This window comes from Ovis canadensis, chromosome 9 (genome assembly GCF_042477335.2).
Source record: "Ovis canadensis isolate MfBH-ARS-UI-01 breed Bighorn chromosome 9, ARS-UI_OviCan_v2, whole genome shotgun sequence".
Classification (NCBI taxonomy): Eukaryota; Metazoa; Chordata; class Mammalia; order Artiodactyla; family Bovidae; genus Ovis; species Ovis canadensis.
Genome location: NC_091253.1, coordinates 10,839,717 through 10,856,026, shown reverse-complemented (window position 1 = coordinate 10,856,026; position 16,310 = coordinate 10,839,717). Strand labels below are relative to the sequence as shown.

The 16,310-nt window shown below is 38.9% G+C and overlaps 1 protein-coding gene across 3 annotated transcripts in view; it reads left to right on the top strand.

Annotated features, from left to right (window-relative positions):
• KCNQ5 (potassium voltage-gated channel subfamily Q member 5) overlaps positions 1-16,310 on the top strand; it is a 632,727-nt gene that overhangs the window by 448,085 nt on the left and 168,332 nt on the right. For all 3 annotated transcript variants that reach the window (XM_069599473.1, XM_069599474.1, XM_069599472.1), the window contains exon 3: positions 12,872-12,998. In XM_069599473.1, coding sequence (XP_069455574.1) covers positions 12,872-12,998 — 127 coding nt within the window. The remainder of the gene's footprint in view (positions 1-12,871; positions 12,999-16,310) is intronic.

Here is a 16,310-nt window from a genome sequence, read left to right as displayed (position 1 = left end):
GAACACTGGAGTTGGTTGCCATTTCCCTCTCCAATGCATGAAAGTGAAAAGTGAAAGTCAGGTCATTCAGTGGTGTCCGACTCTTCGCGACCCCATGGACTGCAGCCTACCAGGCTCCTCCATCCATGGGATTTTCCAGGCAAGAGTACTGGAGTGAGGAAATCTCTTTGAGTAACTCACAAAGCAACTGCAAGAATAGAAACACAGAACCACAGTTATTAACACCAGCTTTACATCACAGGCTTCCTCCTAGTAGGTCAAGTATTCTGATTATTATTCACTAATGTCTTTAGCAACCATTTGAGTAAACACAGGGCATTTTATTTAAATTAAAAGCTAGCCAGAGAAAATGAGCTGATTTATTCTGAGGTACAGCGGCAGAGGCACCAGAAACTGTGTCTTGGTCGCCTTGAAAAGGTCAGGAGAACTTCATCCCAGATCGAAACCATTTCAAATGAGCATGATGAATGTTTGTATTTTTAACTCATTTGAAAATAAAATAAGGAGACCCATACAAAGGGTCATTTAGAGCCATAAAACCAAAACACAGTGAGGTCAGATCCATCAGTGGACTTGACAAAGAACATTTCCTTTTTGGAGCCTGTCCCCCTGAGCTAGATGACAAGCAATGACTTTTTTTAACTGAATTTTTCTGAAGTAATTGTAGACCCACACATAGTCATAAGAACTAATATTGAGATATCCTATGTATACTTAGCTTCTCTATAATGTAATATCACAACCAGGATAATATTGATACAGTCCACAGATCGTACTCAGATTACCCCAGCTTTGCATGGGGTGTGTATAGGTGACTATGTAGATGTGTTTGTATGAGGGTATTTAGTTCTGTACAGTTTTAACTCTGCTAATAGTCAAGACACCAAACAGCTCCGTCAATGTGAAGGTTTCTCAGGTCGTCCTTCAGTAACCACACCCACGTGATCTTCCCCACCATACTCCATCCTCCCCCCATCCCCCAGCTCCCAGGAACCACTAATCTGTTCTGCACTTCCAAAATCTTTCAGTTGAAAAGTGTTATGTAGACAGAATAACATGGCATGTAACCTTTGGGACTGCCTTTCTCCACTAAGCCCCTTCCCCCCGAGATTCATCCAGTTGTCTGGTGTGTCAATAGTTGGTTCATTTTCACCATGGAGTAGTATTCCATGATATGGATGGACTACAGCGTGTTTGACCATTCCTATGGTCAGGACATCTGGGCTCTTTTCAGATTTGGGTCATTATGAATGAATCCACTATGAACCTGCATGTACAGGTGTTTGTACAAACGTAGGTTTACACTTCTCTGGTATGACTGCCCAAGAGTACAATTACTGAGTCAAGTAGTATGCAATTTTAAAAGAAATTGTCAATAAATTATAAAGACAAAAGAAATTGTCTAGCTGCTTTCCAGAGAGGCTATATCACATCCACACTAGCTATGCCTGAGAAATAAGGTTTCTGCACATTCTCCCCAGTAGTTTGTGTTGGCATTATTTTTAATTTTACCCATTTTGATAGATGTGTGGTGTTATCTTGTTTTAATTTACATTTTCCAAATTTAATTTAATTTTCATTTGCTGATGATGAGTATTTTTTGATGTGTTCATTTGCCATCCATCATTTTCTTTTCTTTTGCCCAGTTTCTAGCTGAATTATTTTTTACTGTTTAGTTTTGAGGATTTTTATATTTCTTTTTAAACTGACAATGTTGTGTTAGTTTCAGGTGTACAGCAAAGTAAATGAGATATACATATATATATGGACTTCCCTGGTGGCTCAGCTGGTAAAGAACCCGCCTACAATGCGGGAGACCTGGGTTCAATCCCTGGGTTGGGAAAATCCCCTGGAGAAGGGAACAGCTACCCACCTCAGTATTCTGGCCTGGAGAATTCCATGGAATGTAGGGTCACAAAGAGTTGCACATGACTGACCAACTTTCACTTCACTTCATATATATATATCCATTCATTTTTCAGCTCTTTCACAGATAGTTTATTACAAAATATAAAGTAGAATTCCCTGTACTATACAGCATGTTCTTATGAGTTATCTTTTTAAATTTATTTACTTTTAGTTGTAGGATAATTGCTTTCTAATGATGTGTTGGTTTCTGCCATACATCAACACGAATCAGCCATGTATGTGTTAGTTGCTCAGTCATGTCCAACTCTTTGTGATGCTATGGGTGCCTGCCAGGCTCCTCTGTCCAGGGAATTCTCCAGGCAAGAATACTGAAGTGGGTTGCCACTGCCTTCTCCAGGAAATCTTCCCAGTCCAGGGATCTAACCCAGGTCTCCTGCATTGCAAGCAGACTCTTTATCATCTGAGGCACCCGGAAGCCTATTGAATCAGCCATAGGTATACATATATTCCCTCCATCTTGAACCTCCCTCCTACTTCCCACCTCAGCTCACTGCTCTAGGGTGTCACAGAGCACCAGGCTGAGCTCCCTCTGTTATACAGCAACTTCTCATTAGCTATCTATTTTACATATGGTAATGTATATATTTCAATGCTACTCTCTCGATTTATCCCACCCTCTCCTTCCCCGCCTGTGTTCGTAAGTTTGATCTCTATGTATGAGTCCGTATTCCTGCCCTGCAAATAGGTTCATCAGTACCATTTTTCTAGATTCCATATGTATGTATTAGTATACAATATTTGCTTTTTCTCTTTCTGACTTAATTCACTCTGTATAACAGGCTCTAGGTTCATCCACTTCACTAGAACTGACTCAAATTCATTCCTTTCCATGGCTGGATAATATTACACTGTATATATGTACCACAGCTTCTTTATCTGTTGATGAACATCTAGGTCAGTTGCCTATTTTATATATAGTACAAGTGTGTATATGTTAATTACACTCTCCTAATTTATCATTTTCCCCCACATTTCCCCTTTGATAACTGTAAGTTTGGTTTTGAGGTGTGTGAGTCTGTTTCTGGTTTTTAAATAAGTTCATTAGTATCATTTTTATTAAATTCCACATTTAAGTGATATCATGTATTATTTATCTTTTGCTATCTGACTTACTTCACTTAGTATGATAATCTATAGGTCCATCCATGTTACTACAAATGGCATTATTTCATTCTATTTATGGCTAAGTAATATTCCATCCTGCATATATATACATATATACCACATTTTCTTTATACTATCCTCTGTCAATGGACATTTAAGTTGCTTCCATGACTTGACTATTGTAAATAGTGCTGCTGGGAACTGGAGTGTGTGTGTCTTTTTGAATTATGGCTTTCTCCAGATATATGCCCAGGAGTAGAATTTCTGCATCATATGGAAGCTCTATTTTTCGTTTTCTTAAAGGAAACTCCATACTCTTCTCCATAATGGTTATAAAAATTTATGTTCTCTTCAACAATGTAGAAGGGATCCCTTTTGTCCACACTCTCTCCAGCATTTATTGTTTGTAGATTTTTTGGATGATGGCCATTCTAACTGCTATGAGGTGATACCTCATTGTAGTTTTGATTTGCATTTCTCTAATAATTAGTGATGCTGAGCATGTTTTCTTGTGGTTTTAAAACATCTTTGTATGTCGTCTTTGGAGAAATCTCTAGATCTTCCACCCATTTTTTGACTGAGTAGTTGTTGTTGTTAATTTTGAGCACTATGAACTGTTTGCATTGTTTGGAAATTAATCCTTTGTCAGTTACTCGTTTGCAAATATTTTCTCTTGTTCTATGGATTGTCTTTCATTTTATTTATGGTTTCCCTGGCTAGCAACTTCAGTTTCAGTTTAGCTGTGCAAAATACTTTAACTTGGTCCCATGTGTTTATTTTTGTTTTTATTTTCATTACTCTAGGAGGTGGATCAAAAAAGATCTTGCTACAATTTATGTCAAGGAATGTTCTGCCTATGTTTTCCTCTAAGAGTTACATTTACATCTTTAACCCATTTTTAGTTTATTTTTATTTGGTGTTAGAGAATGTCCTAATTTCATTCTTTTACTTGTAGCTGTCCCAGCATCCTTTATTGAAAAGACTGTCGTTTTCTCCATTGTATATTTTTGCCTCCTTTGTCATAATAGATTAGATGACCATGCTGCTGCTAAGTCGCTTCAGTCGTGTCCGACTCTGTGCGACCCCAGAGACGGAAGCCCACCAGGCTCCCCCATCCCTGGGATTCTCCAGGCAAGAACACTGGAGTGGGTTGCCATTTCCTTCTCCATAGATCAGTTTATTTGTGGGTTTATCTCTGGACTTTCTATCCTATTCTACTGATCTATATTTCTCTTTTCATATGTATTTCTATATGTTTCTATGTTTGTGTATGTGTTTTGATTACTGTAGCGTTGTAGTATGGTCTGAAGTCAGGGAACCTGATTCCTCCAGCTTCATTTTTCTTTCTTAAGATTGCTTTGGCTATTTGTGGTCTTCTGTGTTTCCAAACAAATTTTTAAAAATTTTGTTCTTGTTCTGTGAAAAATACCATTGGTAATCTGATAGGGATTGAATTGAATCTGTAAATTGCTTTGGGTGGTATAATCATTTTGACAATATTGATTCTTCCAATCCAAGAACATGGTATATCTCTCCATCTGTTTCTGTCATCTTTGATTTCTTTCATCAGCATCCTGTGGTTTTCTGAGTACAGGTCTTTTGCTTCCTTAGGTAGGTTTATTGCTATGTATTTTATTCTTTTTGATGCAATGGTAAATTGGATTATTTTCTTAATTTCCCTTTCTCCTCTTTCATTACTAGTGCATAGGAATATAAGTGACTTCTGTGTATTAATTTTGTATCCTGCAACTTTATCAAATTCACTGATAAGCTTTATTAGTTTTCTGGTAGCATCTTTAGGGTTTTCTATGTGTAGTATCAGGCCATGTGCAAACAGTGACACTTTTACTTCTTCTTTTCCAATTTGAATTCCTTTTATTTCTTTCCTTTCTGATTGCTGTGGATAGGACTTCCAAAACTATGTTGAATAGTAGTGGCAAGAGTGGGCATCCTTGTCTTGTTCCTGATCTTAGAAAAAATGCTTTCAGTTTTTCACCATTGAGAATGATGTTTGCTGTGAGTTTGTCATATATGACCTCTATTATGTTAAAGTAGGTTCCCTCAATGCCCACTTTCTGAATAGTTTTTAATTATAAACGAGTGTTAGATTTTGTCAAAAGCTTTTCCTTCATCTACTGAAATGATCATATGCTTTTTATTCTTCAGTTCATTAATGTGGTGTATCACATTGATTAGCATATATTGAAGAATCTTCACATGCCAGGAATAAATCCCAGTTGATTGTGATGCCTGATCCTTTTCATGTATTGTTGGATTCTGTTTACTAGTATTTTGTTGATGGTTTTTACATCTATGTTCATCAGTGATATTGGCATGTAATTTGTGTGTGTGTGTGTGTGTGTGTGTGTGTGATGTCTTTGTTTCACTTTGGTGTCTAGATGATTGTGGCCTCATAGAATGAACTTGGGAGAGCTCCTTCCTCTATGATTTTTGGAAGAATTTCAGAAGGATGGGTGTTAACTCTTGAGAGTTTTTATATTTTCTCAATGCTGGTCCTTTGTCAAATATTCTGTGTGTGTGTGTGTCTATAGCTTGTCTTTTCATCCTGTACTTTTGAACAAGTCTGATTTATCAATTTTTCCTTATGCTTTTGGTGTTAAGTCTGTGAACTCTTTTCTTAGCTTAAATCCTAAATATTTTCTCTTATGTTTTGTTTCTAGAAGTTTTATGGTTTTAACACTTAAGCCCATAATCCATTTTGGATCAATTTTTGTATAAAGTGTGAGATATAGAGGTTCATTTCATTGCATTTGGAAGTCAAATTGCCCCAGCACTGATTACTGAAAGGACTATTTCTTCCTCTGTTGAACTACTTTTTTATCTTTGTCAAATAATCAATTGAGCATATTTGTCTGAATACATTTCTAGGTTCTCTTTTGTGTTCCATCATTCTCTGTGTGTCTGTCCCTCTGCCAAGACCACACAATCTGGATTTCTGGAGCTACATAGAGGTTTTTCATATCAGATAAAGTAATTCCTCCCACTTTTTTCTCTTTCTTGGGAGTTTTCGTTTCTTTTCTTTTTTCTTTTTTTTTTTGTAAGCTATTTTAGAGTCTGTACCTTTCCATATAAACTTTAGAATAAGTTTATTTACATCTACAAAAAAAAAGTTGCTGAGATTTTGATAAGAATTTCATTAAAACTACAAATCAATTTGGGAGAAGCTGCCATCTTTATCATGTTGCACCTTCTAATTACTGAACATGGCATTTCCATTTACTTAGGTTTTCTCTAATTTCTTTTATCAACATTTTGTAATTTTCAGTATGCATATCCTGTACAGATTTTGTTAAATGAATAGCTAAACATTTTATTTCCTTTGGAATGGTCATAAATAATATTATGCTTTTAAATATTGCTCCCCACATTTTTTTTAGTATGCAGAAATGTGTTTGCTTATTGTATGTTGATCTTATAACTTACAACCTTACTGAATTCACTGGTTAGTTCAAAGAGGTTTTTGATAAATTCCTTGTGATTTTCTCCTTAGACAATCATGCATCTGCAAATATAGACTTTTTATGTCTGCCTTTCCAATTTGCATGCCTTTTATTTCTTTTACTTGCCTTATTGCAGTGACTATAGTATGCAATTATGTTGAATAAGGGTGATGAAACTAACATCTTTCCTTGTTCTTGATTTTTGGGAAAAGCTTTCACTCTTTCATCATTAGGTATGACATTAACTCTAATGGTTTTGTAGATGACATTTATCAAGTTGAGAGCGCAAACTTCTAGTTCTAACTTGCTGAGAGTTTTTATCATGAGTGAGAAAATTGGATATCCACACTTAGAAGAATGAAATTGGACCCTTATCCACCACAGTGTACAAAAATTAACTCAAAATGGGTGGAAGACTTAAAAGTAAGGCCTGAAAGTATACTCATGACTGCTGGGAGAAATATCAGTAACCTCAGATACACAGATGACACCACCCTTATGGCAGAAAATGAAGAGGAACTAAAGAGCCTCTTGATGAAAGTGAAAGAGGAGAGTGAAAAAGCTGGCTTAAAACTCAACATTCAAAAAGCTAAGTTCATGGCATCCAGTCCCATCACTTCATGGTACATAGATGGGGAAACAATGGAAACAGTGGCTGACTTTATTTTCTTGGGCTCCAAAATCACTGCAGATGGTGACTGCAGCCATGAAATTCAAAGATGCTTGATCCTTGGAAGAAAAGCTATGACCAACCTAGACAGCATATTAAAAAATAGAGACATTACTTTGCAAAAAAAAAAAAAAGGTCCATTTTGTCAAAACTATGGTTTTTCCAGTAGTCATGTATGGATGTGAGAGTTGGACTATAAAGAAAGCTGAGCACCAAAGAATTGATACTGTTGAACTGTGGTGTTGGAGAAGACTCTTGAGAGTCCTTTGGACTGCAAGGAGATCCAACCAGTCCATCCTAATGGAGATCAGTCCTGGGTGTTCATTGGAAGGACTGATGCTGAAGCTGAAACTCCAATACTTTGGCCACCTGATGCAAAGATCTAACACATTGGAAAAGACCCTGATGCTGGGAAAGATTGATGGCAGTAGAAGAAGGGGGCGACAAAGGATGAGATGGTTGGATGGCATCACCGACCTGATGGACATGAGTTTAAACAAGCTCCTGGAGTTGGTGATGGACAGGGAAGCCTGGTGTGCTGCAGTCCATAGGGTGGCAAAGTCAAACATAGCTGAGTGACTGAACTGAACTGAAAGTATAACACTATTAAAATAAAACATGGGGAAGGAGCTTCTTGACATTAGTTTGGGCAATGTGTTTTTGGGGGGTTTTATCAAGATATAGTTAATATACAATATTATATAAAATGTAGGTGTACAACATGATTCACAATTGTTAAAGGTTGTATTCCATTTATAGTTATTATAAAATATCAGCTTATTTCCTTTGTTGTACCTATACTATATATCCATGTAGCTTATTTATTTTATACCTAGTAGTTTGTGCCTCTTACTTCCCCTCATTTATCCCTCCTGTTTCCCCTCTCCTGACTGATAACCGTTAGTTAGTTAGTTCTCTGTATTTGTGAGTCAGCTTCTTTATTGTCATATTCACTGATTATTTTTATTTTTTAGATTCCACATGTAAGTGATATCATATAGTATTTGTCTTATGGTTTTCTTGATATTACTCCAAAATCACAAATAACAAAGACAAAAATAAACAGGTGGGATTGCATCTAAGTAAAAATCTTCTGTGCATAAAGGGAAACCATCAACAGAGTGAAGACACAGCCTTTGAGATGAGAGAAGACCTTGCACACCAAATATCTAATAAGAAGTTAATATCCAAATATATAAGGACATTTCATAACTCAATAACAAAAATTAGTTAAATAACCTGATTTAAAAATGAGCAAAGGACCTGGATAGGCATTTCTCAAAAGAAAACATACAAATGACCAAACAGGTATACAAAAAGATCTTCAACATCACTAATCATCAGAAATGCAAATCAAAGCCACAATGAGATATCACCTCACATATGTTAGAAAGGCTATTACCAAAAAGACATAAGAGAACAAGTGTGAATGAAGATGAAGAAAAAAGGGGACCCTCCTACCCTACTGGTTGGAATGTAAATTGTGGAAAACAGTATGGAAGTTTCTCAGAAAATTAAATCTAGAACTACCATCTAATCCAGCAGAAATAAAGTCATGATCTCAAAGAGATATTCACACCTGCATGTTCATTGCAGCACTATTCACAGTAGCCAAGGTATGGAAGCAACCTCAGTGTCCATCAATGGACAAACAGACCAAGAAGATGTGACATAGATAGATAGATACATTGGCAGAAACATATGAGAATATTAGTCAGTCTTAAAGTGATTTGCAGTAACGTGAAGTTGGAGGACATTAGGATAAATGAAATAAGTGTGACACAGAAACACAAGTACTGCATGATCTCACCTATATGTGGAATCTAAAAAGTTGAACTCAAGAAACAGAGTAGAGTAACTACCAGTAACTAGAGGATGAGGGGAAAGAGATACACTAGAGCGAGGGCACCAACTGCCAGTCATGCAGGATGAATTAGTCCTAGAGACCTAATGAACAGCCCGCTAACTGAAGGTAACAGTAGTTTTAGTGTGTACTAGAAATTTGCTAAGAGATTAAATTTTAAGTGTTCTCACTATCACCAAAAAAATACATATATATATTACCTATGTGAGGTGACGGATATGTTAGCTTGATTACGGTAATCAGTTCACAATGTATACATACATTAGGACCTCATGTATTTGTACATTGTGTGTATGTACAGCTCAAATATACACAATTTCTACTTGCCAATTATACCTCAACAAAGCTTGGAAATGAAAAAGGGGCAAAAAAAAGGTGATCTTCTCCCAATTTCATTCCCTTCCAGTTCGGTTAGATTTATAATACTTTCCCTCTCTTTCTCCACAGAACTTTGTTCCTTTTAATTGAAATAAGATAGAAGTTTCATGAAACAAAAGACAAAATCTGGTCAAAATGGTTTTCGTGCTTTTGCTCCCAATCAAATGAGCTCAAGTCTTGGAAGGGAACATTCTCATGGCCTGCAGCTCTGGGTTGTGAAGAGAAGTGTTCCACGGTCCCCTCACTAATGCTCCCTTGGTGACCAGAGAGCTTGAGGTTACTGTTTGCCAAGTCTAAAACCAGGCCCTCATAAAGAAGACGAAGGAATGCTCTAGTAGGAGAGAGTTCTGACCCCAGTCTTACTCCTCCAAGGCAGAAACTGTGACCTTGTAGTAAAATCCAATTACAACTTCCTCTTGTTTTATTTGGAAATGAAGGCTTTTTCCCAATGTTGTTTGAAAAAAAAAATCAGTAAACAATATTCCTGAACAAGTGGCCCTGAGTAAATCTATAATGTATCTGCCTCAGGATACAACATAGAAATAATTCAATGAGGACCTACCTTACTATACTGATAGAATATTACTTTTTTCCAGTAATATTTGTTCTCAAAAATATTGGCTATATATCTACTGAGGGCCTACCTTACTATACTAATAGAATGTTACTTTATTCCTATAGCCTTTATTCTCAAAAATATTGACTATAGATCTACTGAGGTCCTACCTTACTATACTAATAGAATGTTACTTTATTCTAATATTCTTTGTTCTAAAGAATATTGGCCATACATCTACTGGTAGCAGCTATTCCCATGGAAAAGGAAAACCTTTATGTGGTAGTGCCTCATTGCTCAGGCCATATTTGAGTTTTCTTAGTATCCCTGACAATAGAACCCCCCACCAGTAGAGCACCAGACTCCCTGGCTCAAGTAGGAGGAAGAGACAGGGATAAAAGTAGACTTGCCACTAAGCACAGGCTCGACAGGTGTCAACAGGCTCTGCGTGAGGATAGAGGAAGATTGAAAGAAGCCTTGCCTCCCCAGCTCTCCCTAACATGGCACTTCATACGCCTTAAGAGTGAATAAACTCAACTACCTAGATATATAGTGTAAAAAGCATTAGTCACTTATGTCTGACTCTGTGACCCCTTTGACTGTAGCCCACCCGCCTTTTCTGTCCATGGAATTCTCCAGGCAAGAAGTGGGTAGCCATTCCCTTCTCCAGGGGATCTTCTCGACCCAGGGATCGAACCCAGGCCTCTTATATTGCAGGCAGGTTCTTTACAGTCTGAGCCACCAAGGAAGCCACTTAGATATATACTGAAAACTAAAGCAAAGAAAACCAAAACAAAACCCTCATATCCTGAATGAGTGTGTGCTGACCATGCTTTGGTTATCTGCATGAAATCATCTGTGGAGATTTAGCCATGGGCAGGACTTCCCTGGTGGCTCAGAAGGTAAAGCATCTGCCTACAGTGCGGGGGACCCAGGTTCAATCTCTGGGTCAGGAAGATCTCCTGAAGAAGGAAATGGCAACCCACTCCAGTATTCTTGCCTGGAAAATCTCATGGACAGAGGTGCCTGGAGGTCTACAGTCCATGGGATTGCAGAGTCAGACACGACTGAGCGACTTCATTTTCACTTTTCACTTTCAGTGTTAAGTCACTGTAAGTAGTAGCCATAATATTGGAGATTTATCTCCCATCATGAGAAATATTTGCGGGTTACTTAGTGCAAAATAACGGAAGGAGAGAATGCTGTATCTCTACTAGGCATTTTAAAAGTGTAGCATATCATCACATACTCTAACTGAAGAAACAGACATTTCCCTGAAACTTGCAACAAAAATGCCATTTTTCTAAATCTGATAATGGCTTTTGTCTTGGGACGTGGGGCGGGAGGATGGAGAGTAGATTAGGACATTCACTTTCTACGTTCAACACTTTTGTGATGTTTAGAGGTTTTAATAAAGAGCATGTATAACTTTTATATTAAGCAGTTATAACAAAGATCAACTAATAACTGTGTATGTGTGTTACTCGCTCAGTCATGCCTGACTCTTTGCAACCCCATGGACTGTAGCCTGCCAGTCTCCTCTGTCCGTGAAGTTCTCCCGGCAAGAATACTGGATTATCATTTCCTCCTCCATAGGATCTTCCCAACCCAGGTCTCCTGCATTGCAGGTGGATTCTTTACCACCTGAGCCACCAGGGAAGCCTCAATTAATAAATACTGTTCTATTAATACATTTTAAGTGCTGAGTCAAAACTTGTTTAAAAACAAAAAAGGGAAATATTATTTTTAAAGGAAAACAAATGTTGATAAACTCTGTGCCTGCCTCAGTCAAGGAATGACAAGGTGACTATGAAAAATTTGCTCCAGAGACACTTTCTTAACAAATTCCAGTGGTTTACATTCTGTGACCCACTATTTAATGAGCCTCTTTAGTTGGCCTTTTCCAGGGTTCACTCACAACTCTTCCTAGAAAACCTCAAAGCCTTTCTGCTGGAACAAGTGTTATTTTCTAGGCAGCTCTCACCAAAGGGCAGCCTAGTAATTAACAAGTTTCATCTCTAGAGGCTTTAGGATCTCATTTCTGGCAAAGGATGTGTGTGCTACACATGATAACGCTGTCAAAACTTGCTGTCTTATAAGGAGATTTTTTACATCATAACAAAAGAACTCCTTATACTCCTAAATATTTACCTCTCTGTCTCAGAACAACTCCTCAGAGCTCAGGGATTAAGTCACTCCTTGCAGCAAAATGAGGATCTGCTTTCTGTAAAACTGTAAACTGTATTTTTGGAGTTCACTCTTTCATTTCAAATATTTCACGTTACTGGGTAACTAAGGGCAATTGAACTATGTAGTCAGCCCTCCTTATCTCCAGGTTTCACATCCACAGGTTCAACCAACCGTAGACCAAAAATACTTGGGAAAAAAACAGAAATTCCCAAGAAGCAAAATGTGAACAGTGTGCCAGAAACAGTTAACAAAACTTTTGATTATATTAGGTATTATAAGTAATCTAGGGATGACTCAAAGTATGTGCAAGGATGTGCATGGATTATATGCAAGCCCTACTCCATTTTGCATAAGAGACTTGCATCCACATATCTTGGTGTCCAGGGGGTCCTGAAACCAGTTTCCTGGGGATACCAAGGGACTGCATATACCAGGCAAGAGGAATCTGTAATTCAGGCTGCACTTTTAGAATTAAAACTGACTCCTAAATTTGCAAGAAATTAGAGACTTGAAGAGGAATAGTGTTCCACACTAGGAAACAACGTGGGGTTCCGATGTTCTCTGGGTTTACCTTGATTTGGAGAAAAGGAAATGTTAGCTTCCGACTTTAACAACCAGATGTTTTAGATGAAGTGCCTGACTGTATAATACCCATGGAGCTTCCTGCTCTGGTCTGCTCGGTAATGCCTCTCCCTGACATGCCTTGTTTGATGTTTCAGGAATTCGTGATGATCGTCGTCTTTGGTTTGGAGTTCATCATTCGAATCTGGTCTGCAGGCTGCTGCTGCCGGTACCGCGGATGGCAGGGAAGACTGAGATTCGCTCGAAAGCCCTTCTGTGTCATAGGTGAGTATCAGAGTCCTGGAAGCCCAGGTTTGGGACACTACATCCTTTTCTTCTTCTGCCTCTGGTATTACTACATTTGGTTTATGTTAAAAGTTAATATTCATGGATTCTTCACCATGGGCCAGGCTCTCTTGTGATCTGAGCGTGCTAATTCATTTAATCCGCTTCAGAGCTCAGTGAGGTAGGTATTTTCATTGTCCGAGTTTTGCAGATGAAGAGGCTGGGGCACAGAGAGGTGGAGTGAGTTGCAAAAGTCTCACAGCTAGTAAGTGGTGGCACTGGGACTGAGCCAGAGGGCCTGGCTCTGGAACCCTCATGTCAAGTTGAGTTGTGCTAAAATACACGGTTCTCGAGCATCACTCTGAATTAGGGGAAGCATTGATTTCCATAAGTATGGGATCTATTTTTGTTGTACAGTGTAAGCAGTACTGCTTTCAGGCTGTCGGTCAGCTGAAACATGTAAGTGTACCGGTCCTGGTAAAGCTGACTTATGAGCAGGCCTCAAGAATAATTACATGCATGGCTTATTATACTCACTGTAACCATGAGACCTGATAAAGTGTTTTCCCCTCTGAAATTTGGCTCCCCACCCTACAGTCCCTGAACAAATATCACATCTCTACAACTCCCTGGCTGCTGTCGCTCCAAAGAGATCCCAGTCACCTGGGTGCCAGCCTGAAACTATAAAAAGTTCCAGAGTTAAGATCTGGCACCTCGCAGTGATATATTTTAAAGTGTATCATCAAATTGAAAATTTTAGTCAATTATATCTCAAATTTTAATTATTTTTTCAAGTAAGCTGCCTACATCATGGCCTTTTATCCCTAAATATTTCAGTATGGATTTTCAAAAAGAAGACTATGAGTTTGCATAATCTTCTGTACTTAAATTGGATGTTAGTCCAACCCCTTATCCAATCCGCTGGCTGTATCCTGGTTTTGCCAGTTGACCCAATAATGCCCTTGTAGCATTTTCCCGTGCAGTCTAGGGTCACACATGGTGTTTAGTCATCAGGTCTCTGCAGTCTCCTTTTATCTAGAACAGTTCCTCAGCCTTTCTGTCTTTTACAACACTGACATTTTTGAAGAATTTGACCTATTTTTTTAAAAAATAGAATGTTTTTATTCCTTTGGGGGAAGAATAGTAAAACCCTGTGTACCGTAGCTTCTTGTAATTGTGGATGTTGTAGTTGTTATTCAATAGTTACATTTGCTTTCCTTGCTCTTTTCTCCTTCCTACTTCCTTGGCAGCCACTCAAATCCAGATGCTGGAAGTTCCTGGTGGGGTCCTTATTTCCACTGTTTCCAACCTGAGAAACTGGGGGTTTTAGTTACAAGCTAGTTTAGGCTAAGCTCCTCATCAACAAAGGGTTTTCCATTCTGTTTCAGAAATGGTTGAGCATCTTTAGGTACCTTCTTCACCCAGTTCTTAAGGAGGAAGTGGAGAAACCCTTTCCACCGGGACTGTCAGAGGAATCCTTTGTTCCATCTTTCATGCCAGAGCTGTGTGCACGTCCTGGACACATGTCCTGAGCATGGGGAAGCGGGTGGGCTTCCCACACACCTGCATATTTCAAGAGCCTCCATTCATTCAACCAGACTCTGTGGAAATGTGACTGCTTCCAAAGCACCGCAGTTACAGAAGTGACTCTAGTGCAATTCTAAGCTACATCAACCTTAAAACACCTTGCTCGGCCTTCACTAATGCAGTCTGTTTGTCCAAATGCCCCTCTTCTGCCAGATAAAGTACAGAGGAAATTGGGCACCAGCTCCCAGCCCCCGAGGGGCCCACCTGGCCCCCAGGGCACATCCATGCAGGCACTTGGTTTTTCTCTGGAGATCTCCTCTCTTTTTGAATCCCCACTCAAGCTACACCACGAAACACTGTAGCTCAGTGCAAAATTATGGCACAAGACCTTCCAGTACTAAAAGGGACCCAAACAAAACAATTCACAAGGCAAACAGTTTAGCAGGACTCATTCAGCTTCTATAGGATAAAGTTGGTTCACAGCTAACTGCAGGAATGTCCCGTTTCAGGCTTTAAAACCAATTAAAAATTGCCAAAGAATGTTCAAACTACCACATGATTGCACTCATCTCACACACTAGCATGGACAAGGAAATAGCACCCCACTTTAGTACTCTTGCCTGGAAAATCACACGGATGGAGGAACCTGGTAGGCTGTGGTCCATGGGGTCGCTAAGAATTGGACACAAATGAGCTACTTCACTTTCACTTTTCACTTTCATGCATTGGAGAAGGAAATAGCAACCCACTCTAGTGTTCTTGCTTGGAGAATCCCAGGAGCGGGGGAGCCTGGTTGACTGCTGTCTATGGGGTCGCACAGAGTCAGACACGACTGAAGTGACTTAGCAGCAGCAGCAGCACACACTAGCAAAGTAATGCTCAAAATTCTCCAGGCCAGGTTTCAACAGTACGTGAACTGTGAACTTCCAGATGTTCAAGCTGGATTTAGAAAAGGCAGAGGAACCACATCTGTTGGATCATGAAAAACACAAGAAATTTCCAGAAAAAAACATCTACTTCTGTTCTGTTGACTACACCAAAACCTTTGACTGTGTGGGTCACAACAAACTGTGGAAAATTCTTCAAGAGTTGGTAATACCTGTCCATCTTACCCGCCTCCTGAGAAATCTGTACACAGGTCAAGAAGCAATAGTTAGAACTGGACAGGGAACAACAGACTGGTTCCAAATAGGGAAAGACGCACATTAAGGTTGTATATCGTCACCCTGCTCATTTACCTTATATGCAGAGTGTATCATGCGAAATGCCAGCCTGGATGAAACACATGCTAGAATCAAGATTGCCGGGAGAAATATCAATAACCTCAGATATGCCGATGTCACCACCCTTATGGCAGAAAGGGAAGAAGAACTAAAGAGCTTCTTGATAAAAGTGAAAGAGGAGAGTGAAAAAGTTGACTTAAAACTGAACATTCAGCAAATTAAGATCATGGCATCCAATTAAGATCATGGTATCCAGTGCCATCACTTTGTGGCAAATAGATGGGGAATAATGGAAACAGTGAGAGACTTTATTTTGGGGGGTTCCAAAATCACTGCAGATGGTGACTGCAGCCATGAAACTCAAAGACACTTGCTCCATGGAGGAAAAGCTATGAGCAGCCTAGACAGCATATTAAAAAGCAGAGACATTACTTTGCCAACCAAGGTCCATCTAATCAAAGCTATTTCCAGTAGTCATGTATGGATGTGAGAGTTGGACTATAAAGAAAGCTGAGCACCAAAGAATTGATGCTTTTAAACTGAGGTGTTGGAAAAGACTCTT